Source organism: Neoarius graeffei, chromosome 7 (genome assembly GCF_027579695.1).
Source record: "Neoarius graeffei isolate fNeoGra1 chromosome 7, fNeoGra1.pri, whole genome shotgun sequence".
Taxonomy (NCBI): Eukaryota; Metazoa; Chordata; class Actinopteri; order Siluriformes; family Ariidae; genus Neoarius; species Neoarius graeffei.
Window position 1 is genome coordinate 43,823,639 of NC_083575.1, and position 25,268 is coordinate 43,848,906.

General features: G+C 40.8%; 1 protein-coding gene across 4 annotated transcripts in view; it reads left to right on the forward strand.

Annotated features, from left to right (window-relative positions):
* Positions 1-25,268, forward strand: part of atrn (attractin) — a 123,624-nt gene that overhangs the window by 42,671 nt on the left and 55,685 nt on the right. For 3 of the 4 annotated variants that reach the window (XM_060925725.1, XM_060925728.1, XM_060925727.1), the window contains exons 6-18: positions 1,545-1,713; positions 1,813-1,903; positions 2,018-2,261; positions 4,923-5,106; positions 5,328-5,482; positions 17,089-17,173; positions 18,053-18,258; positions 18,774-18,895; positions 19,185-19,323; positions 20,734-20,936; positions 21,088-21,304; positions 22,320-22,505; positions 23,224-23,472. In XM_060925725.1, the coding sequence (XP_060781708.1) occupies positions 1,545-1,713; positions 1,813-1,903; positions 2,018-2,261; positions 4,923-5,106; positions 5,328-5,482; positions 17,089-17,173; positions 18,053-18,258; positions 18,774-18,895; positions 19,185-19,323; positions 20,734-20,936; positions 21,088-21,304; positions 22,320-22,505; positions 23,224-23,472 (2,250 nt within the window). The remainder of the gene's footprint in view (positions 1-1,544; positions 1,714-1,812; positions 1,904-2,017; positions 2,262-4,922; positions 5,107-5,327; positions 5,483-17,088; positions 17,174-18,052; positions 18,259-18,773; positions 18,896-19,184; positions 19,324-20,733; positions 20,937-21,087; positions 21,305-22,319; positions 22,506-23,223; positions 23,473-25,268) is intronic. The other variant, XM_060925726.1, reaches the window with a different exon arrangement.

Sequence of the window (25,268 nt, forward strand, 5' to 3'; positions counted from 1 at the left end):
TTATTGATGTGAGTTTCGAATGAAAGACTGAGGTCAATAATCACCCCGAGGCCTTTTATTGCTGCACATGAAGAAACAAAAATTGTTTGAATAGACGTGTAGGTAAGGGATCTAGTTCACAACTTGAGGATTTTGATGCAGAGATTAATGAAAGTAATTCAGTTTCTCTAAGGGGAGTAAAACACACTAATTACTGATCTGATGGTTATATTGTTAACTACAGGGCCACCTTACATTGTCTGACCTTAAATTTTTGTCGGATATTTTCAATTTTACTTGTCCAGGGTGTACCCCGCCTTTCGCCCGTAGTCAGCTGGGATAGGCTCCAGCTTGCCTGCGACCCTGTAGAACAGGATAAAGCGGCTAGAGATAATGAGATTTTTAATTTTGCCATTAAAAAAATTTATGAAGTCTTTGCTACTACATACTACAAGTGTGCATGTGTCTATAGTGGACTTATTCCTGGTTAATTTTGCTACAGTATTTAAATAGGAATCTCAGATTATTTTTATCTTCTATTAGGGAGGAGAGATATGTTGATCTTGCAGCACTAAGAGATATAAAACACTAAAAGACACAACTTTTATCATATTGGTTTTATGTCTTTTTTTTTTTTTTTTCAATCATATTGTGACTTAATATTAACGTATCGGTATGTATCTCCATTTCCGTAAAGAGAATTGAATAGATCACAGAGCAGACTATGTATGATGTATGTTTTGTTTTTTATGCCTTTTCATGTCATGATTTTATGATCTATGTAATGCATTATTGTCAGCAAGGGTTGTTAAAGTGCTATATAGATAAAGCTGACTTGGCATTTTTGATAGCCTTTTAGAAATCTGTTGTCAGCTGCCTACAGTGCCAACAGAGCAAAAAAAAAAAGACGTGTGAGAGATGGGGGAAGGGAGAAAAAGGCTGTTCTTTTGGTTTATTTTAGGAGTAATTTGTGATTAGTGGTACAGTCCAGTGTTTCGTCATACTTGTGCATAAAGGTTACCAGTTAACTGCCATCTTCAGTGTTCTGCAGCTTGTGACCCAGAAAAGTTTCCAATAAATATCATTTACTCCATGGGCTATAGGCAGAGTGGCTCCTCATTCTGTCTCACTCATTATTTTTTTTCTCCTCTTCTATGTACTCTGTTTGCTGTTGCATGTATGGATACTAAGAGTGTAATGGTTTCCATAGAGTAAAGAAAAATGGGGGGGGGGAAGTAAACTCAAAATAGTGCATTGAAACCTGAAGCTATATTATTGCTACTCTCATGTCCCTAAAAAAGTTTTGTGGAACTCAAAACTGGGCATCTGTGTATATCTTAATGATGTGTAATAATTTTATGAGCATCTTTTGGTTTAGACTCTTGTTTTTAGATCCAGTTAATGATGGACTCTTGATTGGGCCTGACTTTTTTTTTTTTTTTTTTTAAATATTTTTATCAACCTCTTTCCTACGCTGTAGTAGAAAGATGCAAGTTGAGCAATGTTTTGCATACTGAAGGGTGTGTGTGTGTGTGTGTGTGTGTGTGTGTGTGTGTGTGTTTCAGGCCCTGATTGTTCAGTGTCAGTACCTGCTAATGTTTCCTTTTGGACACTTGTGGAGTTCAGTGGACACAGCCTGGCACGGGCATCCCATAAGGCTGTGGTGCATGAAGATGTCATGTGGGTGATCGGTGGTCACATGTTCAACTACACAAAGTACCAGATGGTGATAGCGTGAGTCTCCATGTACAAAAACACAAGACCTTTACATATAACTGTGTATGGCATGCTCTTTATTATTATATATATTTTTTTAAAAACACTCTCTCTTAGATTCAATCTCACCTCTCAGAGCTGGATGTCTCTGAATCGTTCAGCCAACTCTGTTACTGCACGCTATGGTCATTCTCTGGCTGTGCACAAGGTGTGTGCGCGCGCGTGCTTATTTATGCAGGATGTACTATACATACTAATAAACACGCTGAAAACTTTTTACACATAGAAATTCAATTTTTTTTGTGTGTATGATTTCTCTCAGGATAAGATTTATATGTATGGTGGGAAGATGGATTCCACGGGGAACGTGACAGCTGAGCTGTGGGTGTTTCACATAAGGAATCAATCATGGGAGCTGCTGAACCCACAAGCTAAAGAGCAGTACGCAGTGGTGGGCCACTCTGCTCACATTGTTCACATCCAGCCTGATGAGCCAGTTATGCTCGTCATCTTCGGTCACTGCCCTCTCTATGGATACATCAGCCAAGTGCAGCAGTACGACATTGGTTAGCAGCCCACCCATTTTCTAATATTTCTTCTATTAAGTAAATTCACATTTCAAATACTTTTATCTGTTCTAAATAAAGTACTTTGACAATCCCTCATTTAGAATCAGACAAAAAGTTGGTATTCCAATGTGGGTTGTGTGTGCCGCCCCCCCCCCTTAATTTTTATTCATTTTTAAAATCTCATCTACATCTGTAGTGTAACTGCAATTATCATGAACAGTAATTTCAGCATATTTCACAGTAATGTCAGATTGTTTTTCAGTACTGAGAAAAGAATGGAAGGCTTGCTGAATACTGGAAGTAGTTGGTACCAGCATGCAGTTGTGTTGATGTTGGATGCAAAATGTGTTGACATTTCAGGTGCAGTGGAGATTAAAGCACATGAATGTCACAGGAAATCTTAAGAAGCCCAAGCGTTATGCTAACAGTCATGCTAGATAATTGTAGCCTGTTAAGCAGCATCATGTAGTGCCTGGCCCAAAAAAAAAGTCGCTATTTGGATTTAAATAAGCAAATACATAAGAGCCTTTGATTGGATAATTACTGCAGTGATTGTGTTTCAGCTGGCAACAATTATTTTAACCCAAACTGATGCAGTGAGTAGCTTCTCATTTCTTGAACAGCCAGAAGTCGTATCCTGTGGTCCTGGAAAAGATGTTACCTAGTTTGCTGAAATTACTGGAATTGGGCTAAAAACTGTTGAATGCATTTTTAAAACCGAGAAGGATAGTGGTGAATTGTCAACTTGGCAGAAAAATGTGGTCAGAAAAAAATTCTTGACTGACCATGATTGGAGATCACTTAAACACTTGAAGCTCATCTCATCTCATCTCATCTCATCTCATCTCATCTCATTATCTCTAGCCGCTTTATCCTTCTACAGGGTCGCAGGCAAGCTGGAGCCTATCCCAGCTGACTATGGGCGAAAGGCGGGGTACACCCTGGACAAATCGCCAGGTCATCACAGGGCTGACACATAGACACAGACAACCATTCACACTCACATTCACACCTACGGCCAATTTAGAGTCACCAGTTAACCTAACCTGCATGTCTTTGGACTGTGGGGGAAACCGGAGCACCCGGAGGAAACCCACACGGACACGGGGAGAACATGCAAACTCCGCACAGAAAGGCCCTCGCCGGCCCCGGGGCTCGAACCCAGGACCTTCTTGCTGTGAGGCGACAGCGCTAACCACTACACCACCGTGCTGCCCACTTGAAGCTGAATAATTAAAAAAAAAAATTGACAGTAAAAATGTGACTTGTAGTGAAAGTAAAAGCATTTCCATATGCCACTATACACAGTCATGGACACTGTAAAGCCTCTGGACGCAGTGTTATGATCTGGGGTTGCTTCATTTGGTCAAGTTGAGGCTCCACAGTGTTGTGTGGTAATAAAATGAAGTCAGTTGAACCTGAATGACCAGGTTATCACATCAATGGACTTTTTCTTCCCTGATGGCACACTCCATCAGTGCCATATTTGAGGTAAACTTGAAAGTCACTAGAGCTGAATTTTCAAACTTTTTGAAATTAAGTTACTAAAGAATTTTCTAACCTTGCTTTGGCATCTGTCTTCATACATTACTTTGGTAAAGAGCCAGTTTAACAAACGCAGTGGTAAATGCAGTCTGCCTAGAGACATTTTAAATCTTCGCTAGCTAAAGGTGATTTTTCTCAGTTTGATCAAGTTTTTTCATGGTTACATACTGTAGGGAAATGGGATTTAATTAAAACAGTTTGTAATCAGATACTGGCTTCCAAAAAATCCTGTGATGCTCCTTGAACCATCACATGATCAAAATGAAGAGTGCTTACACACTGTACATAGGACTGCAAAGTTTTAAAATGTTTAAGTGGCCTAAAAAAAGACTTTTAATAAAAGAAATCTAGCAAACAGAGCTGTCTGAATTAATAGCAATTACTGCCCCACTGATGTTTGTGCGAACAGAGTGAAGAAATAATGACGCTCTGGTCAGTCAAATGATGCAAGTGCCTTTTAGCTCTGGTAAAAGAGCCTAATGTAGGCGATACTGATAATACTGTAACCTTAAAATTCTTTAGTCTGTCAGAATTGTTGTTTTTCCCGAAGTAGATATACATGTAGAGATCAGCAGGGCATATTTGAGTGAATTTGAAATTCATTTCACTTTTGGAGGACTTTAAAATGCTGGAACTTTACTTCTGTTTGAGATACTTTTTATATGAAAAAGGGAAACGCATTTTAGCTTGAGAACTTGCAGTGGAAAATCTCAATTTGACCATGTGAAGGATTATTGCAGGGTGACCCACGTGAATTTATTTTGGTTTCATTCTGGTCTTGACGCACTAAATTTTCAGTTGGCCAGGTCTTAAGCTGTTTAAAAGCATTAAATTAGATTTTTCAAAACTCTGCAGCAACCCTGACTGGACCAAGTATTCAGTTGCTTTCTCAGTACAAAGAAAGCTGTCCAAATGGTTGTGCATGATAATTGTGTACACACTACAGATGTCTCAGAGATTGGGACAAAAATGCTGACGTTGCTTTACAGATTTGCGCTGACTTACAGATGTATGATTTAAAAAAATATATACATATATTTAAAACAAATAAGAAAACGACTAGGTTTAGCTCCTCTGAATTGACTTGATTTGTCGACCTCTTTCTGAATACAGGGAAGAACAGGTGGAGTATTTTGGAGAGGAATGGAGCACTAGTTCATGGGGGCTATGGCCACAGTAGTGTCTATGACCCTCAAACACATTCTATCTACATCCATGGTGGCTACAAGGCCTTCAATGCCACAAAGTATGGCCTGGCTGGTGACCTGTACCGCTACGAAATCAACAATAGCATGTGGTGAGCAGACGGAAAACAAAACCCATTATTGTACCGAATTGTCCTGGCCTCATTTATTTTGCAATATATTCACCTTGATCAGTGATCACAATAGCTTCAGTTAAGTAAATGATTAGTATGAAGTGTGTGTGTGTGTGTGTGTGTGTCAAGATCTGTGATTACATGTGGAAATGTATCCCTCTGTGCCTCTGGTTTATGCAGTGATGTAACACTGATTTCAGGTCAATTCTGAGGGACAGTGGGTCTTATCGCTACCTCCACACAGCTGTGCTAGTAGGTGGGAACTTGCTAGTATTTGGCGGAAACACCCACAACGACACATCCATGAGTTACGGTGCCAAGTGTTTCTCTTCTGACTTCATGGCCTACAACCTGGGTGAGTAATGTCGGCAAGGAGTCATTATTGGCAGTAACCAGTATTAAGAAGAGAACCGTTCTTGCTTTTGTTTTAGGCTCAGTGTACAGAGTGAAGTGTTTTTTGTTGCCACTTCTTAATTTTATGACGGTCTCAGGTTTTGTTTGACCATGTCATTAACCTCTTGTCATGTTTGATACCAGGCCAAATGATGAATTGCATGACTCATAAGATTTATGGAGGTGTCAAGGATACACTGAGTAATGTTTCACCATCTGTGAATAATTAGATCTAATCTTTCAGATGTGCGTTAAAAATAAAACTTCCAATGTAGAGATCCTTTTCATTTATGAAATTCCCATTCACAGATGCCAACATATAATTGGTTAAAACACCCACACATGCTTTTCCTGGGATGATTGTCATGTACTCGGCAGGAGAATTTTTCTTGTGGGGAAAGAGGGAGGAATTATTGATGTAATTAAAGTCCATTCAATTGTCATAACACTATCTCTCATGTCAGTGACTTATAGAATGAAAAGCTCCCAAATCAGCACATGTCTGAGATGGGTAATAATGATGTATTTAAATAGCCTGTTTTGAAATGCTGTCTTCCAGGCTGGATTTTAGTAATTACTTTTATAATCAAATATAACAATTAATTGACTCAAATGAGGATAAACGACTACCTTTGGGGTTCACAATTTAATCCTTTATAAGTGGGTTTTTTTTTTTTTTTTAAATCATTCATTTTAATTGGACATCTGATTTCCCACTTTTTACTCATTTCAGACTCCTTAGAAGCATTAATCATGCATAGGCAGCAGATGTTATTTTTAAGCTGAAAAAAATGTATATATATCCATCCATCCATCCTGGTCACAGTTTGGTATATTCAGGAATAGCATACCTTTAGGGCTGTGACTCCCAGAATCTCCAGCAGAGGGCAACTTGTATTAAGATATGAAACCACAAAGACCCCTGAAGAATGCCCTCCTCCTTTGTACATCTCACTGTTTTCTCACTTGTTAGGGTCCTGGATTTAATTTTGTAAGTGTCAGGATCAAGTCTGTCAATGATGCTGGTGTATTCGGGTGAATTGTTAGCTTCTCATTTAGATATCCAAAGCATTTTATAGGCTGTCTATTCTGTTAACAAGAATAATGACCTCTCTAGTGATTTTTGCAGTCATGGCCCATGTCATATGCACAGGACATCAAAAATGTTTTTAAATTATATTCACTCGATATATAGCTAAAAATTATACAGCCCTGATTCCAAAAAAGTTGGGACAAAGTACAAATTGTAAATAAAAACGGAATGCAATAATTTACAAATCTCAAAAACTGATATTGGGCGGCACGGTGGTGTAGTGGTTAGCGCTGTCGCCTCACAGCAAGAAGGTCCTGGGTTCGAGCCCCGGGGCCGGCAAGGGCCTTTCTGTGCGGAGTTTGCATGTTCTCCCCGTGTCCGCGTGGGTTTCCTCCGGGTGCTCCGGTTTCCCCCACAGTCCAAAGACATGCAGGTTAGGTTAACTGGTGACTCTAAATTGACCGTAGGTGTGAATGTGAGTGTGAATGGTTGTCTGTGTCTATGTGTCAGCCCTGTGATGACCTGGCGACTTGTCCAGGGTGTACCCCGCCTTTCGCCCGTAGTCAGCTGGGATAGGCTCCAGCTTGCCTGCGACCCTGTAGAAGGATAAAGCGGCTAGAGATAATGTGATGTGATGTGAAAAACTGATATTGTATTCACAGTAGAACATAGACAACATATCAAATGTCGAAAGTGAGACATTTTGAAATTTCATGCCAAATATTGGCTCATTTGAAATTTCATGACAGCAACACATCTCAAAAAAGTTGGGACAGGGGCAATAAGAGGCTGGGAAAGTTAAAGGTACAAAAAAGGAACAGCTGGAGGACCAACTTGCAACTCATTAGGTCAATTGGCAATAGGTCATTAACATGACTGGGTATAAAAAGAGCATCTTGGAGTGGCAGCGGCTCTCAGAAGTAAAGATGGGAAGAGGATCACCAATCCCCCTAATTCTGCGCCGACAAATAGTGGAGCAATATCAGATAGGAGTTCGACAGTGTAAAATTGCAAAGAGTTTGAACATATCATCTACAGTGCATAATATCATCAAAAGATTCAGAGAATCTGGAAGAATCTCTGTGCGTAAGGGTCAAGGCCAGAAAACCATACTGGGTGCCCGTGATCTTCGGGCCCTTAGATGGCACTGCATCACATACAGGCATGCTTCTGTATTGGAAATCACAAAATGGGCTCAGGAATATTTCCAGAGAACATTATCTGTGAACACAATTCACCGTGCCATCCGCCGTTGCCAGCTAAAACTCTATAGTTCAAAGAAGAAGCCGTATCTAAACATGATCCAGAAGCGCAGACGTCTTCTCTGGGCCAAGGCTCATTTAAAATGGACTGTGGCAAAGAGGAAAACTGTTCTGTGGTCAGACGAATCAAAATGTGAAGTTCTTTATGGAAATCAGGGACGCCGTGTCATTCGGACTAAAGAGGAGAAGAATGACCCAAGTTGTTATCAGCGCTCAGTTCAGAAGCCTGCATCTCTGATGGTATGGGGTTGCATTAGTGCGTGTGGCATGGGCAGCTTACACATCTGGAAAGACACCATTAATGCTGAAAGGTATATCCAGCTTCTAGAGCAACATATGCTCCCATCCAATCGACGTCTCTTTCAGGGAAGACCTTGCATTTTCCAACATGACAATGCCAAACCACATACTGCATCAATTACAGCATCATGGCTGCGTAGAAGAAGGGTCCGGGTACTGAACTGGCCAGCCTGCAGTCCAGATCTTTCACCCATAGAAAACATTTGGCGCATCATAAAACGGAAGATACGACAAAAAAGACCTAAGACAGTTGAGCAACTAGAATCCTACATTAGGCAAGAATGGGTTAACATTCCTATCCCTAAACTTGAGCAACTTGTCTCCTCAGTCCCCAGACGTTTACAGACTGTTGTAAAAAGAAAAGGGGATGTCTCACAGTGGTAAACATGGCCTTGTCCCAACTTTTTTGAGATGCGTTGTTGTCATGAAATTTAAAATCACCTAATTTTTCTCTTTAAATGATACATTTTCTCAGTTTAAACATTTGATATGTCATCTATGTTCTATTCTGAATAAAATATTGAATTTTGAAACTTCCACATCATTGCATTCCGTTTTTATTTACAATTTGTACTTTGTTCTAATTTTTTTGGAATCGGGGTTGTACATCTTCGGGTAAGATTTATTTATTTGTCCTGAGATAACCTTAAAGCATGTACGCAGAGCCATGGCCTTGCTTTTGTTTATAAATGCCTTGAAACCTCAAGAATGACACAGGAATGGTTTTAAGCGTTAACAATAAATCTAATAATGTAGTAATTTTTACGATTAAAGTGATTTTATATAGGTAGTGGGCTGAGCGAATGACCTTGATGTCCATAACGTCACAACAGGAAGTCTATCGGTCTCATCGCCACTTCCGCTATACTAAAATACAGAGCTGACTGCAACTCCGATCCTCCATTTTGAGCTAATTTATCGCCATGCCATGTAGATGTGCTGCTGGCCGGTGCAGCAACATGACCGAAGGTGGATTTACGTTGCATTCATGGCCCAAGAAGGTTCAAACTGCAAAGATTTGGATGCGTTTTGCGAGAAGTTCACGGGCACATTGGGCGCCTATGAAGTGGTCTCTCCTCTGCTCTGCACATTTTACTGAAACCTCTGATCTGTTGAGGAGCGTTGGCTATAAGCCCATATTGAAAGAGGGTGCAGTACCAACAATTAAAGAAAACTACAAGAAAAGGAAAGTATTTATTTTTTAAAAGGAAAGAGTTCAGTTGCACCAGTCCTCCTGGAGTGAGCCGAGGGTTGTTGCTAAAACCTGGGACGGGACATATCGCTCAGGCAGTGACCTCCCCGTAGTTGTTGCTAAAACCCGGGATGGAACGGGACATATCGCTCGGGCAGTGACCTCCCCGCAGTTGTTGCTAAAACCCGGGATGGAACGGGACATATCGCTCAGGCAGTGACCTCCCTGCAGTTGTTGCTAAAACCCGGGATGGAACGGGACATATCGCTCAGGCAGTGACCTCCCCGCAGTTGTTGCTAAAACCCGGGATGGAACGGGACATATCGCTCAGGCAGTGACCTCCCTGCAGTTGTTGCTAAAACCCGGGATGGAACGGGACATATCGCTCAGGCAGTGACCTCCCTGCAGTTGTTGCTAAAACCCGGGATGGAACGGGACATATCGCTCAGGCAGTGACCTCCCTGCAGTTGTTGCTAAAACCCGGGATGGAACGGGACATATCGCTCGGGCAGTGACCTCCCTGCAGTTGTTGCTAAAACCCGGGATGGAACGGGACATATCGCTCAGGCAGTGACCTCCCTGCAGTTGTTGCTAAAACCCGGGATGGAACGGGACATATCGCTCGGGCAGTGACCTCCCTGCAGTTGTTGCTAAAACCAGTGACCTCCCGTTCCGTCCCGGGTTTTAGTAATTGCCTGAGCCCAGCAGTAATGGTGTAATGCACAGTATGAAGAAAAGTGAATGAGTGGAGCAGCTGTCTTATGTCTAAACTGGATATTGCTGCTCTCTTGCCCTCACGTGGAAGAAGTGAATGAACGGAGAACTGAATGAACAGCTGAAATTCAGATTGTTTCAAAACAATCTGCCACAAGATCGGCCTTCAAGAAGCGAGAACACTAGGGTTGCCATGATTCAGAAATGAAAATAAGGGACCCCCACCACGGCTCCTTGGGGCCATGACCACCACGGGCACGACTCCCGTGGGGTGCCCGCAGCAGTGGTATGTTTTATTTTGTAGGTGTTTTTAGTAAAGAGGTGATCAAGAAAGCAATTACTCATACTTAAAGCTTGAAATGCTTTATTGCCAATGCTGTAAAAATGTATAATGTACAAGTGGGCAACAATGAACTTTTAAAATATAATCTAAATATATTGAGAACTTAATATCATTTAACGTCTTTAACCACTGCCTCTGCCTTTGTTCTCCCTATAGTCATTGTTAAAAAAAAAAATCTTTGAATCTGGTAGAATCTTTTGATTCCGTTTATGTGCACAGTCAGCACTATTGTAGTTGAGGTTGTGCCTGATGGTGTGGTACACCTGTGTCACCTCAGCTGCGGTAACGTAGAGGGGAGGGGTGGGATGACAATCTCTTTATTAAATTGAACAGTATTTGTCTGCTGTCTGTCTTATGACTTGAAATGAAGTCATGTCATCCAAACAGTTAAAGTAAACCACACTAATAAAATTTTTAATCTAGGAAATGTATGTATTTATTTGTTACTATTATAATGTGAATGTTGTGTGCTAATAATAATAAGAATAAGAGTAATGTGTGTTTTCTGATTGTCAGTGAATGTGTATGGTACGGGCAAGTATGTGGTTGGATGAGAAAGCGAGGGGGCGGGGTGAGTGTGGAAGACAGGGTTCCTGTGTGTGAGTGAGTGAGGTGTTGAGATTTGGTGAGAGATTGATTTGTGGATCAACTCGGTCATCCTTTTTAACACATCCAGTCGGACGGATGAATGATCATTAATTCAAACAATCAGTCAAACAAACGACAATCATAAGATAATGTCCCATACCGCATCACTCTCAGGAGATGATTGGGGTATAAAGAACTGTGACACTGACGCTTGTGTCTTCTGTGTTCTTACATATCTGCAGTGTTGCTCTCCTGACGAATGCTGTCTAATGTAAGACAGCCCACCGTACGCCACTGAGAACACTCGCCGACAGACTTTACAGTTTGCTCTGTAGTCGTCTCCATTCACGCTGTCCAGCCAAGGATGTGCCTCTTCCCACTCATGTCTGTATTCTTGTAAGCGTTTATGCTTTTGAGGACGTGGTGGAGTCCCGGGTGCAGTAGACATTTTTAAAAGGCCTGGGTTTTTTGAGCAACGCCGGTGTGTGTTGTCTGTCTCTAGGCAACCGTGACAGCGCCACACGCAGTGACGCAGGCAGCCAGGCACAGACGCACAGAGCGTGACAGAGTGGAGGGGTTTGTGTCCTGGGTAGATCCCGCAATGTAGTATTTCCTATTTTATTTTGTTAATTATTGTTAGATTTAGTGTTGATATGTGTGAGACAGACATGTGCATTGGACATATTTATGAAAATACGGAACAAATCGCGTCCCGTATCGGTTCAATACGGGACACAAGATTTAATTGCCAAATAAAGGATGATTCCGTATTTTACGGGACGGGTGGCAACCCTAGAGAACACAGACGGGTAAGCTCCGACTCTCATTTGGATAAAAAAAAAAAAAAAAAACACGTCGTTTACCTGCATTTAGATTAATACCTGTAACTTGTATTGTGTATTTAAGTTACCGGTATAAGATTATTTAATTTGCTTCAGAATACGATTCTCAGTTCATCTGATTATTTAATTAGCCTTTTACGTTTTATCAGTGAAAATGCATGTACATGTATTTTGCATAAGTTATAACGCCTATCCTGTTTTAATGAGAGTCAACCCACAATCAATGAAGTCAAATCAGTCTTAGTTGAGCAAGTCGGTAACGGGATTTCTTACTTTCACGATACATTATTTGTGACTTTGGTCTATAGCTGTAAAAGGCCTCGGCCTTAAAACCGGTTCCTGCTGTGATGTTACGCACTCAGGGCTGGCTGGCTCAGTGGGGCAGCTCGAATGCCAACTTTGCGGTCGATTTTGAAACTATATATATAAAATATAAAATCGACCGCAAAGTTGGCATTCGAGCTGCCCCACTGAGCCAGCCAGCCGTGTGTGTGTGTGTGTGTGTGTGTGTGTATATATTAGTGTGTGTATGTATGTGTGTGTGTGTGTGTGTGTGTGTGTGTGTGTGTACAACCCCGATTCCAAAAAAGTTGGGACAAAGTACAAATTGTAAATAAAAACGGAATGCAATGATGTGGCAGTTTCAAAATTCCATATTTTATTCAGAATAGAACATAGATGACATATCAAATGTTTAAACTGAGAAAATGTATCATTTAAAGAGAAAAATTAGGTGATTTTAAATTTCATGACAACAACGCATCTCAAAAAAGTTGGGACAAGGCTATGTTTACCACTGTGAGACATCCCCTTTTCTTTTTACAACAGTCTGTAAACGTCTGGGGACTGAGGAGACAAGTTGCTCAAGTTTAGGGATAGGAATGTTAACCCATTCTTGTCTCATGTAGGATTCTAGTTGCTCAACTGTCTTAGGTCTTTTTTGTCGTATCTTCCGTTTTATGATGCGCCAAATGTTTTCTATGGGTGAAAGATCTGGACTGCAGGCTGGCCAGTTCAGTACCTGGACCCTTCTTCTACGCAGCCATGATGCTGTAATTGATGCAGTATGTGGTTTGGCATTGTCATGTTGGAAAATGCAAAGTCTTCCCTGAAAGAGACGTCGTCTGGATGGGAGCATATGTTGCTCTAGAAGCTGGATATACCTTTCAGCATTAATGGTGTCTTTCCAGATGTGTAAGCTGCCCATGCCACACGCACTAATGCAACCCCATACCATCAGAGATGCAGGCTTCTGAACTGAGCGCTGATAACAACTCGGGTCGTCCTTCTCCTCTTTAGTCCGAATGACACGGCGTCCCTGATTTCCATAAAGAACTTCACATTTTGATTCGTCTGACCACAGAACAGTTTTCCACTTTGCCACAGTCCATTTTAAATGAGCCTTGGCCCAGAGAAGACGTCTGCGCTTCTGGATCATGTTTAGATACGGCTTCTTCTTTGAACTATAGAGTTTTAGCTGGCAACGGCGGATGGCACGGTGAATTGTGTTCACAGATAATGTTCTCTGGAAATATTCCTGAGCCCATTTTGTGATTTCCAATACAGAAGCATGCCTGTATGTGATGCAGTGCCGTCTAAGGGCCTGAAGATCACAGGCACCCAGTATGTTTTTCCGGCCTTGACCCTTACGCACAGAGATTCTTCCAGATTCTCTGAATCTTTTGATGATATTATGCACTGTAGATGATGATATGTTCAAACTCTTTGCAATTTTACACTGTCGAACTCCTTTCTGATATTGCTCCATTATTTGTCAGCGCAGAATTAGGGGGATTGGTGATTCTCTTCCCATCTTTACTTCTGAGAGCTGCTGCCACTCCAAGATGCTCTTTTTATACCCAGTCATGTTAATGACCTATTGCCAATTGACCTAATGAGTTGCAATTTGGTCCTCCAGCTGTTCCTTTTTTTTTTTTGTACCTTTAACTTTTCCAGCCTCTTATTGCCCCTGTCCCAACTTTTTTGAGATGTGTTGCTGTCATGAAATTTCAAATGAGCCAATATTTGGCATGAAATTTCAAAATGTCTCCCTTTCGACATTTGATATGTTGTCTATGTTCTATTGTGAATACAATATCAGTTTTTGAGATTTGTAAATTATTGCATTCCGTTTTTATTTACAATTTGTACTTTGTCCCAACTTTTTTGGAATCGGGGTTGTATCTCACATACACACAATTTAAAAAAGAAAGTGTAGCCAAGTGTCAGATGTCCTCCTAGCTTTGTTTTGTTTAAAAAAAAAAACCTCATCTAGTGTTACCTCAGCTTCACAGGAGTCATACTTTCTCCCTATCCTCAGGGGACTGGCTGTTCTTTGCATGAGAGTGCTGTGATTTGAAGTTTGCCTGAGGATAGTCCATTCCATAGAAGTTCTGATGTAGCTTGATGCTGAGTTTTTTTTTTTCTTACCAGCTCAGGTGACCTATCTGAAAAAGTGTGATACTTGTGAAGCCTTTATTTCTAGCTCAGTTGAGCAGGTAGAATAGCCCACACTTTGCTGGTAAGTTGTAGCAGGTGTATTGCTCCGCTTATGAGCAGTTCTCATCTAATTCCTCTGTATAATGCAAATTGGAAGCAGCCATGCTATTGTGTACTCGAGCACTTAGAAATGACAGTTTCTGTTGTGTGACGATGTACCTAGCTGTACGACTGCTATAAGGGCAAGCATATCAGTTGTATATAGAGGATATTACACAGTGGTGTGAAGAAATGAAGTTTATCTTCAAGTGGTGAATGTATATTTCATGAGTTAAATATTTTTCAACACGAGATGATAAACTTCATATCTTCGTGCCACCTTGTAATGTTCTTTTATATTATATAGACACATCCACAAAAAAAAAAAAGAATACACAGATTGGTCAAAAGAATTTTAATTTTGAACCAGTTCGCCGTTTTGACAACACTCAAGTCAGCGGGAAAACACTGGTGGGAGTGACATCATCGTCGTGAAATATCAGAAAACGTCACTCAGATCCGCCATGTATTTTGTATGAAAAATACGAGTTTTTCAACATGAGAAGATAAACTTCATATCTTCAAGCCAACATGTGATGGTCTTTTTATTATATGGACACATTCACAAAGTACCCAAATTTATCAAAACAGTTCATCAATTTCCTCATGAGTGATGTAGAGATATTTGTCACGATTTTAGTTCTCCATGTCCCAGATGTAGCACGTATGAAAAATACAAATGGTGCCTTTCCCAGTTAAACAATCATGTCCATATAATGCATCATCCCACCTCTGCAGGAAGTTGCCTGTGAATGTGTCATGTCTAGCAGTTCTTTCCCCCAGATGCTCAGGGTGCATCAGAATTTCATTTAATACAGTACATGTTTCTGTGAAGGGTTTGGAGCAGTTTGCCAGGGGGTAGCAGTACAGGGGGGAAAAGCATGCTGTGAATGCCATATAAATTAGGAGTTTCTCTTCTTTGCTAAGGGTTATCATGCTATGGTCAAGATGGAGATGCATTCTGTTCCTCTTTTGAAATGGTCTTGCTGTCCCTTGAGTGGTTTTCTCCTGTTATCTATTGGGATGCCCACCTCAGTCAACCTTCTCCCAGTGCTGGCAATAGTGAATGGAGGCTCCAACTTTGTGGTGAAACCAGTATGGGAAATCATGGAGTGCAGCAATATTCAGTCATGTAGGATCTGTGAAGTAGGAAGTAGTTGTTTCTGAAATTGCAAGTTGTGAACTGGAGCAAAGTTTAGAAACGATCCATAAGGCATTTCCTTTGAGTTGTTTTGGTTTTTGCTAATGTTATAATGCCTTATATACTACACCAAAAAATTTGAAACTATAATATATACTATTGGTGTCAGAAGTTTAAATACACTAATCATGAACATGAATCTCATGTCTGTATTGGACTTTATTTCTTTGAACTGTCCTTTTTCTGGGGAAGTATGGTTCTACAACATGCATCTTTTAATAGGAAAAAAAATAATTTGGTGCACATTTTTAATTTATTTTGTGTTTTATGAAATCATACATATAAGGTCAAAAGTATACATACAGCACACCAAATATTTGGTTAAATGTCTCTTCTCTTGCCTCTCATGGTCAGGTCCTTGTCTGCTTTCGTGGTGGGGGGGTCTGCTTGCTTGCTACAGGTCAGGTCATGTTTTTGATAGTAGAGAGGCGCTGTCTCAATCTTTCCCTGTTCTCTTTGTAATGCCAAGCCAGCTTGAAATCACACCTGTCTCCCCAAAATAGTACCACATCTGATTGTAGAGTTTGCGTCAGATTTGTCCACCAACAGCCAACACCCTGATGGCTGTGGGCAGGCACCCAGTCAAGCAGGTATCTAGGTAGTTTGCTTTTTCTGGATTTGTGATGCGTGACCAAAGTAGCAGAGTTGAGAACTTTTATTCCTGCAAGCATGTCTCTAGTCATTGTGGCTAAACAATTTGATCCCCCCCCCCCCCCCATCTGACCATAAAACTTTCCTCCAGAAGGCCTTTTCTTCATCCATATGGTCAGCTACAAACTTTAGTTGAGCTTGAAGATATTGATTTTGGAGCAGGGGCTTCCTTCTTGCATGGAAGCCTCTCAGTCCATGGTGACATAAAATTCACTTGACTGTAGACAACGATGCTGGTGTTCCAGCAGCTTCCAATTCTTGGCAGTCCTATGCCTTGGTAGTTCCTGGGTTGTTCTTGACCATCCAAACTAATTTTGTCTCCGGTGACAGTTTGGGTCTTCTTCCAGACCTTGGCAAAGTGGTTACACCACCCAGTAATGTGTAAATATTGGCAAACAAATCACTTTTTATCTTGACACAGAGAAGCTACCAGCTATCGTCAGTCATGATCACGAACAGGAAATTAAAAGGCCTTGGCAAGTTAAGACATATTTTGAAACTCTTCACCCCTGAATTAATAATCTCTGTGTGTGTGTGTGTGTGTGTGTGTGTGTGTGTGTGTGTGTGTTAATGTCAAAAATCCCAAAATAAATTAACTTGTGCACCAATGTTTTTAAAAATTTATTTATTAAAGATGTTGTATAATCATTCTGCCACAGAAAAAGAACAGTTCAAAGAAATAATTGAAAGCCAAATATTGCTATGACATTCATGTCCATGTTGAGTGTATGTAGACTTCTGACCACAACTGGAAAGTGATATCAGTAGCAATGGAGCAACTTCTCAGCCATAACCATCTGTACAAGTTTTTAAAAACCTCCAGCTTGATTAAAGATGTATGTAGGTTTATAATTAAGGGGTTGATGATGGCTAACTGTTTATCATTCATTCCTGTCTGTTCCAGCATGTGATGAGTGGACTGTGCTGCCCAGACCTGAACTTTACCACGATGTCAACCGCTTTGGACATTCTGCTGTCTACTTCAACGGGTAAACCCCATCTCTGTCAATGTTTTGATGATCAAATAACTAGCCTTATGGCTTCTGGTTTATGTGAAAGTGTAAGCCTGAGTAGCACAACAGAAAAACATTCACCCTGTCATCTAGAGATCATGAGTTTGAATTCCAATGCTGCCACAGCAAGTTGAAAAGATGTGGCAGCTGGTGCTGGTGTCCCACGCCACGGAGGAAGTATGTGATGGCCTTCACCCTCCCTAGTCGGTAGCTGTCATATGATGTGGGAGAGGTATCTGGTAGATGAAAGTATTATGTCATGCTGAAGCACATCTGATATGGCAGGTTGCTTGATTCTTACCTTTTATGGATTTTCCTATGAAGGCATGGCAGTGAATCCAGTAATTCCTGCAATAATCTACTTTAGCACAGATTAGGCAAATTAATCGGAAATAAAAGTGAAAAACCTGAAATAGCTACTTGTCAACCCCACTTCAAACAGTTAAATGTAGATCAACAGGCACGTTTATGCAAAGATGCACAGCTGCATGTACTCGGTCATACGCCACAATGTTTATTCTCTCTTGTATCTGTACAGACACACTATATTGATGTAAGCTTTCTGTGATCAGATTGTATGATTGATATATAATTGATCCTGCTCTTGTGACTCATCTCTTTTGCTGCATTTCTCTAACTTTTTCACTTCCCTGTAAAGGTAGAACTTCACACTTCAACACATCTTGAGATATTGATCATCTGAGCAAACACCTAGGCTTTTTATCTGTTTTCCTTTTTCACTGTTTTTATCCTACCCTGTTATCTTTTATTTCAGTCTGTCCTGCGTGTCCCCCGCATCTTGTACTGAACTGCCTGCTGTCAGTTATAAAACTTCTCTCTCTCTCTCTCTGTCAGGGTGATGTATGTGTATGGAGGCTTTAACAGCTTGATGCTGAGTGATATGTTGAGGTTCACTCCTGCCAACTGTTCTGCTTACACTGAAAATGAGTGTGCGACGGCTGTGCCAGGTGTGCAGTGTTGGTGGAATTTTACCACCAGTACATGCCATCCCTGGGAGACGGGCAAACTCCAAGACACAGAGAAATGCCCTCCCCGAGTGTGTAAGTAGCACTAAACCTTAAACATTAGTGTGTTGGTCATCTCAGTATTTGAAGAGTGTTTGGTTGTTTTGTGAATTAGGACATCATGTGAATATATATTACTTTGTATATCTTGCGTATAAAAGCTTGCACAGTAGGGCTGTAATCTTCATGATACAATGATTTCAATTCATAAAGATAGGATACTGTACAGTTTTATTTACTAGCCTCTGATCGATATAGGAGTTTGCTTAGAATCTGGGGTAGGCCTACTGTTAATTTGCGAAATATTGTGACGTAGAGAATAATTATTTTATGCGTCAGAGTTGTGGGCAAATCCTCCTTATTAGCTTCTTGATGCATAATAATATACACACCAGTTGTCTGTCCTGTTTTGATGATGATTAATGTATAATCAATGGTTTGAATGCTTTGATTCGTTTCAGACTTTGCCTTTTAAGTTGATGCATTGATTCAAATCCTCCAATCACTTCAACCCTAGCTGAAAAGCATTTTTGTGTGGGCATGTGTTTCAGATGCAAGCAGTGATAAGTGTGACCAGTACACTGACTGCTACAGTTGCATAGTTAACACCAATGGTTGTCAGTGGTGCTCTGAACGCTGTGTGCCCATCCACAACAACTGCACTGCTTCCTTGGTGAGATTGGACATTTAACGTTCACAGTGAGGGCTTTTCTGAGAGCATGTTACTAGAAATGGAGGAACGGTGTTAATAATCATAATTGTTGTGACGTATACAAAAAGAATGGTTTAAAAAAAAAGCTGCAGGGATACGAGAGGAAAAAAAATAAGTAACAGTGATGGAGGAGTGAAAGTAAGAAAGAAAAATGTTTAATAAAGGGATGAAAAGGAAGCAAATAAAGTAAAAATTTTACATCAGCCATTATTTACAGTGCTGTGTACTTGGTTGTTTTTATTCACTACAGGGTGCAATAACAGAGTATGATGCGTGTCCTAAGGGTGTCCACTCCTATGTGTGTAATAAAAAGACCAGCTGTAAGAGCTGTGCTACTGACCAGAACTGCCAGTGGGAAGCCAGGAACCAGGAATGCATCGCTCTGCCTGGTACTACCTGAATACACAGCAGTGCATGATATTTATTTGTACCTGCTTCAAAATATAATTGAATGTTTTATTTTAACTAGTGCTGTCAAGCGATTAAAATATTTAATCGCGATTAATGTCGCGACAGTCATAGTTAACTCGTGATTAATCGCAATTTAATCGCACATTTTTGTCACATAAACCATTGTAATTCTCTTATCAGCATAAAAAAATGAATGGGCTTGCTTTGTACCAATGTTTTTTTTTTTTTTTTTATTGCAAAGCATAACACGTCTTGACACAGCCACTGCAAAGTGAAACCTAAGCCGAGCACCGGCGCGGGGCTAGCAAGAAAACCATGAGTGAAATGATCTACTGTTTGAGTTAGTCTATAACTCTAATCAGAGAGATAGGTTACACAGTGACGGTAGGCTTGACATGCTTGATTATAATATAAAGTACACTATTATATTAAGTTGTTCGTTGATAAATATTGCATTGAATCTGATCTTTACTGTTTCAGCTCACTTAACACATTTTGTACTTTTTACACTTTCTGCCTGTTGATGCGTCGCGCTGTCCAATCAGAGGTGGCCAAATTTGCATATTACAGGAAGGATTTCTGGGATAGCATTGAGTTTACAGTTCAGAGGGATCTGGCTTCTTTAGACGCTGTCTTCTTAAAACTGAATAAATATTTAAAAAGAGCCAAATTAGCCAGTCTTTTGAACGGCTCTTTTCAAAGAACAGATCACAAAGATGCGGATCCCATCAAAGAGCCATAAATCCCATCTCTACTAGCGCGCCCTGCCCGCGCTGGTTCTTGGGGGGGGGGGGGCAGAGGACTCTGGCTGTGCGGAGCATTACAGTCTAGCTGCTATCGGTTTTCTAAGCAAAGTCTCTGTTCCAAGTTCCTGGCAGTTTCAAAAGCTTATGAAAAACCTACATCATGTCACAGAGCGTTAATCTCGCGATAAAAAAATTATCGGCATTAAAATTGAGTCAAGTTAACGCGTTAACGCGACATTTTTGACAGCACTAATTTTAACCCTTTGGGGTTGAGAGCTTTGCTGGCAAAGCTCGGCAGGTTTAGAATGAATAGATCATGTATTTAGATAAATAACTTGGAGTTTTTATAATACAAGCATGATAAACTTAGTGACACAATTTACACTTTGTGCGCCCACTGCCAAATATTATATATTTTTTAAAATTACCTAAATTAGATGAAACATAGAACTTGTCACCTAAGGTGACAAAGACCCCAGAGGGTTAATACTGATGAGCTTGAGTAATGTGACGAGGTACTTAAGTTTGAAATTTAGAGACAAAGCTGGAGCAAGCAAAACATTGTAACTACTAATTAACCAATTAAAAATATGACCAATCATTTCTGAAGGATGAAACTGTGCTGTGGTTTTTGTATGATAGAGAATATCTGTGGGGAAAGCTGGCACCTGGTGGGGAACTCGTGTATGAAGCTTATTACAGCTAAGGACTCGTATGACAATGCCAAGCTGGCCTGCCGCAGTCACAATGCCGTGCTGGCCTCACTAACTACCCAAAAAAAGGTGCAATTTGTCCTCAAAGAGCTGCAGAGCAGAAATGCACATGTGAGTGAGGCTCTAAATCAAGTAGGCAGCTACCATCTCTGATGGCTTATTATTTTGACCTTTTCTGTTTACACAGGCATTTGTATTCACTGGTGATATTTGGCATATGCTTTAAAAATAATGAATGCTTCCTCACTTTTTTGTGTGCGCGCGCGCGCGTGCGTATGTGTAGTCCAAATTGGTGACTCCATGGGTTGGTCTGAGGAAGGTGAATGTGTCGTACTGGTGCTGGGAGGACATGTCCCCGTTCATTAACACCACGCTGCAGTGGTTACCTGGAGAACCCAGTGACGCTGGCTTTTGTGGCTACTTGGCCGAGCCCAATTCCAGTGGCCTGAAGGCAGCACCCTGCATCAACTCCTTCAACGGCAGCCTATGTGAAAGATCAGGTAAACACACTTGGACCAGAAATCATCTTTTGCTGATCTATTGATGTTAAACTACAAATAGACTAACGGATGCCTCAATGATTTTAATAACACTTAAACCAGTATTGTCGAACGCTCAAGTCTGAGTAGTCCAAAGGTATTACTTTAATTTTCTGTGAGAACGGCTGATAGTAGTTCTGGCTGTAATTTAAATGATGGGTATATATTATTACACTTTTTTTCACAAATTATTTCAAGAAAAACATTTTTTTGACACCTTTTATTTAATATTTATAGAATGAGGCTCAGGATCAATTTTTCCAAAGTAAATGTTAAGAGGAACTAGATAGACTGTGACTGAAGTCACAGTTATTTGCACTAGCCATTACAAACCAGGACGCCTGGTCACTGTACCCTATAGATCTAGAACGGTAAGAGGTAGAGAATGACTCTTGGTGAGAAAGTAAACAAAATTAAAAAAAAAAAAAACTGATTGAAAAATCATCAAAATTGACAGTTATAAGTGACTGAAAAAAAAATCCTGTTTTTAATGGATCATTCCGGATCACCACCGAAAGTTATAGCAACATGATTCAGCCCAGAGGTATTTTTCATGTGAAATTTGGTGGCGATTGCTGAAAACTGAGGGAGAAATGGCATCCTAAAAAAAGTTAGGAGAATAATAATGAGAAAGTAGAGAGATCCTGAGTGAGAGTAACAATTTGTGCTCATGCAAATTAATGAACTTGTCTCACAGATGTTTAACATTTAAATGTAGTTATTAACAGTTAAAAACTGTCATTCATTAATAAAGATTATAATCGTTGTTTGCTGTGGTGAGAGCAATAAAATGTTGGGACATGCTGTTACAGGGAAATAACCCAGTAATCCCAGGGTGGATTACTTTCCTGTAACTGCATGGCTCATGTTTAATTTCTTACCCAATTCTTTTAATTATCCTAAAAAAAGGTACAGAAAACCATCATGGAAATATTTCTGTTCTCCCTTTTTGTCCTCCTCTTTCTGTGTAATCTAGCCAACCACAGTGTGAAGCAGTGTCGAACTCCCTGTGCTCTGCGCTCCTCCTGTAGCGAGTGTATAAGTGGAGGTGCCGAATGCATGTGGTGCAGTAATATGAGGCAGTGTGTCGACTCCAACACTTATGTGGCTTCCTTCCCCTTTGGTCAATGTATGGAATGGTACACCATGAATAGCTGCCCACGTATGTATTCATCCCCCGCTGTCTACTAGATATCAGTTTATTAAGTTACCAAGCTGTAATAATACCAAATAAATGGTAGAAAAAATAATTTATAGGTAGTTAGGGATTTAGGCTTGGACAACATGGTTGTAACATTCCGAGAAGTGGGATTCTGTTTAAAAAAATAATAATAATAAATTTATATATAAAATGAGATTTTCTTAGGCGGCACGGTGGTGTAGTGGTAAGCGCTGTCGCCTCACAGCAAGAAGGTCCGGGTTCGAGCCCCGTGGCCGGCGAGGGCCTTTCTGTGCGGAGTTTGCATGTTCTCCCTGTGTCCGCGTGGGTTTCCTCCGGGTGCTCCGGTTTCCCCCACAGTCCAAAGACATGCAGTTAACTGGTTAACTGGTTACTCTAAATTGACCGTAGGTGTGAATGTGAGTGTGAATGGTTGTCTGTGTCAGCCCTGTGATGACCTGGCGACTTGTCCAGGGTGTACCTCGCCTTTTGCCCGTAGTCAGCTGGGATAGGCTCCAGCTTGCCTGCGACCCTGTAGAACAGGATAAAGCGGCTAGAGATAATGAGATGAGATGAGATTTTCTTCTCTTTTTATGGCTTCAGCTGGTCTGGAATCCCATACTATTTAAACCACTTGTAACATTTTCAACATTTCATAATTTTCCTTGCAGCATTCACAGAAAGCACATTTTTGGAACGTGTTGAATGTTTGTGTCTACAGCAGAAAATTGCTCTGGATATAGGACATGTTCTCAGTGTTTGGATCAACCTGGTTGTGGATGGTGCACTGACCCCAGTAATACAGGGCGAGGTCAGTGCATGGAAGGCTCATACCGTGGACCAATCCAAAACCTCCTGCATGCCCCTTCATCCTCAAGACCTTCCCTCATACCAGCGCCTCAAGCACTGTTGAATGTGAGCTGGTGTCCACACGAGAATAAGTACAACTGGTCCTTTATCCTGTGTCCAGGTATGGATACCAGTGCCCACACACACGCATACAACCCCAAATCAGAAAAAATGGGATGGTATGGAAAATGCAGGTTAAAGAGGTGTGCCCCCCACCCCCAATTTTCTTTGACCTTGTATTTCATTGCAGACAGTGAACCCAAGATATCTCATGTTTTGTCTGGTCAACTTTCATCTCATTTGTGTGTTTTATATTATTTTATTCACACTCCATTCCTGCATTTCAGGCCTGCATACATTCCAAAAAAGTTGGAACGGGGGCATTTTAGGGCTAGTAATGAGGTAAAAGAATTCAATGATAATGTAATTTGAAACAGATGACGTCAACAGGTGATTGTCATCATTATTTCGTACAAAATCAGTATCCAGGAAAAGCCTCGTCTTTTGAGGAGCAAAGATGAGCCAAGGAGCTGCAGTTTGTCAACAGATGTGTGAGATAATTATTGAAATGTTCCTTGAAGAAAGATCGGAATAGATTTGGATATTTCACCCTCTACAGTCCATATCATTAAACGATTCAAGGAATGTTGGTACATAAAGTGCAAGGGTGCAAGCCTAAGCTGCGCACCTATGATCTCCGTTCCCTCAGATGGCACTGCATCAAGAACTGTCATTCATCTATAGCTGATATAACCACATGTGCTCAGGATTACTTTGGTAAACCTTTGTCAAACGCTACAATACGGAGTTGCATCCACAAATACCAGTTAAGATTTTACTGTGCAAAAAGGAAGCCTTATGCAGGGATGAGAATTTTCTGCGGATCCGCGGAATTCCGAGTTTTTCCCGCTGAAAATGTCATTTTTGTGAAACGTGTAAATCCGTTGAGAAAATTTCGGGGGGGTGTTTGGGGTGTGTGTGTGTATGGTTAACTATCTGTGGTCACCTTATAACGCAGACATCCTGAGTCTCCCGCATATCGATAGCGGCTCCCTGATGCCCGCAAATTGGAGAATATCTCCCGGAATCTAGAGCAAGGGAGCAAGAGCGCGCATGCAAAACATTGTCTACCTCGCGCATCTTAGAATGTGCGCATATGACGGCGCGCGAGAGAGAGACTGCGTGTGTGCCTGTTCATGTAGCGCATGCTAGACAAAGAGCATCCTGATTGGCTTATTTTGCTGAGTAACCCAATCAGTTTTCAGTGTGGGCGGGCTTTTATCCCTTTTCTTGAGGACCGACGTTTTCAGTTGAGTCAGTGCAGCCTACAGGATCGGCATGGCAGAGAGAGAGCGCGCGCGCCCCAAAAAACCAAAATACAAAACCCACTTCAGCTCAGATTACACAAAAGAATGTCCGTGTCTAATAAGGGTAAAAAATAATGACAGTTTCGCATGATGTACTGTTTGCAACAGTGATTTCAGCATTGCCCATGGTGGCTTAAATGATTGTAAAGGACATGTTGAGGTGAGGAGTGTCAGTTCATGTGCATTATATTTAGGTCTACAACAGGCTGGCATGAAAAGACCAAACTTACTGAAGATTTCCGTAAAGTAACAATGTATGAATATACATCATATATATCAAATATATATCAAATACACGTCATATATAAGTGTGTATCTTTTATAAATGGGGTTAGCTTATCTAATGTAGCATGTTGGGGAGAATCGTAGTATCATATCTATATTTCTGATAAAATTTTAGGTATGATACCGTGTATAACTCTCCTACTTATTGCTCATTTCATAGGGGGACGGGGGGAATTGCTGGCATGTGCCGCGCGGGAGCGTCTGGCCAAGTTTTTTAGGCCGAGATGAACTTGGTTTTTGATTTAAAAAAAAAATTCCAATATGT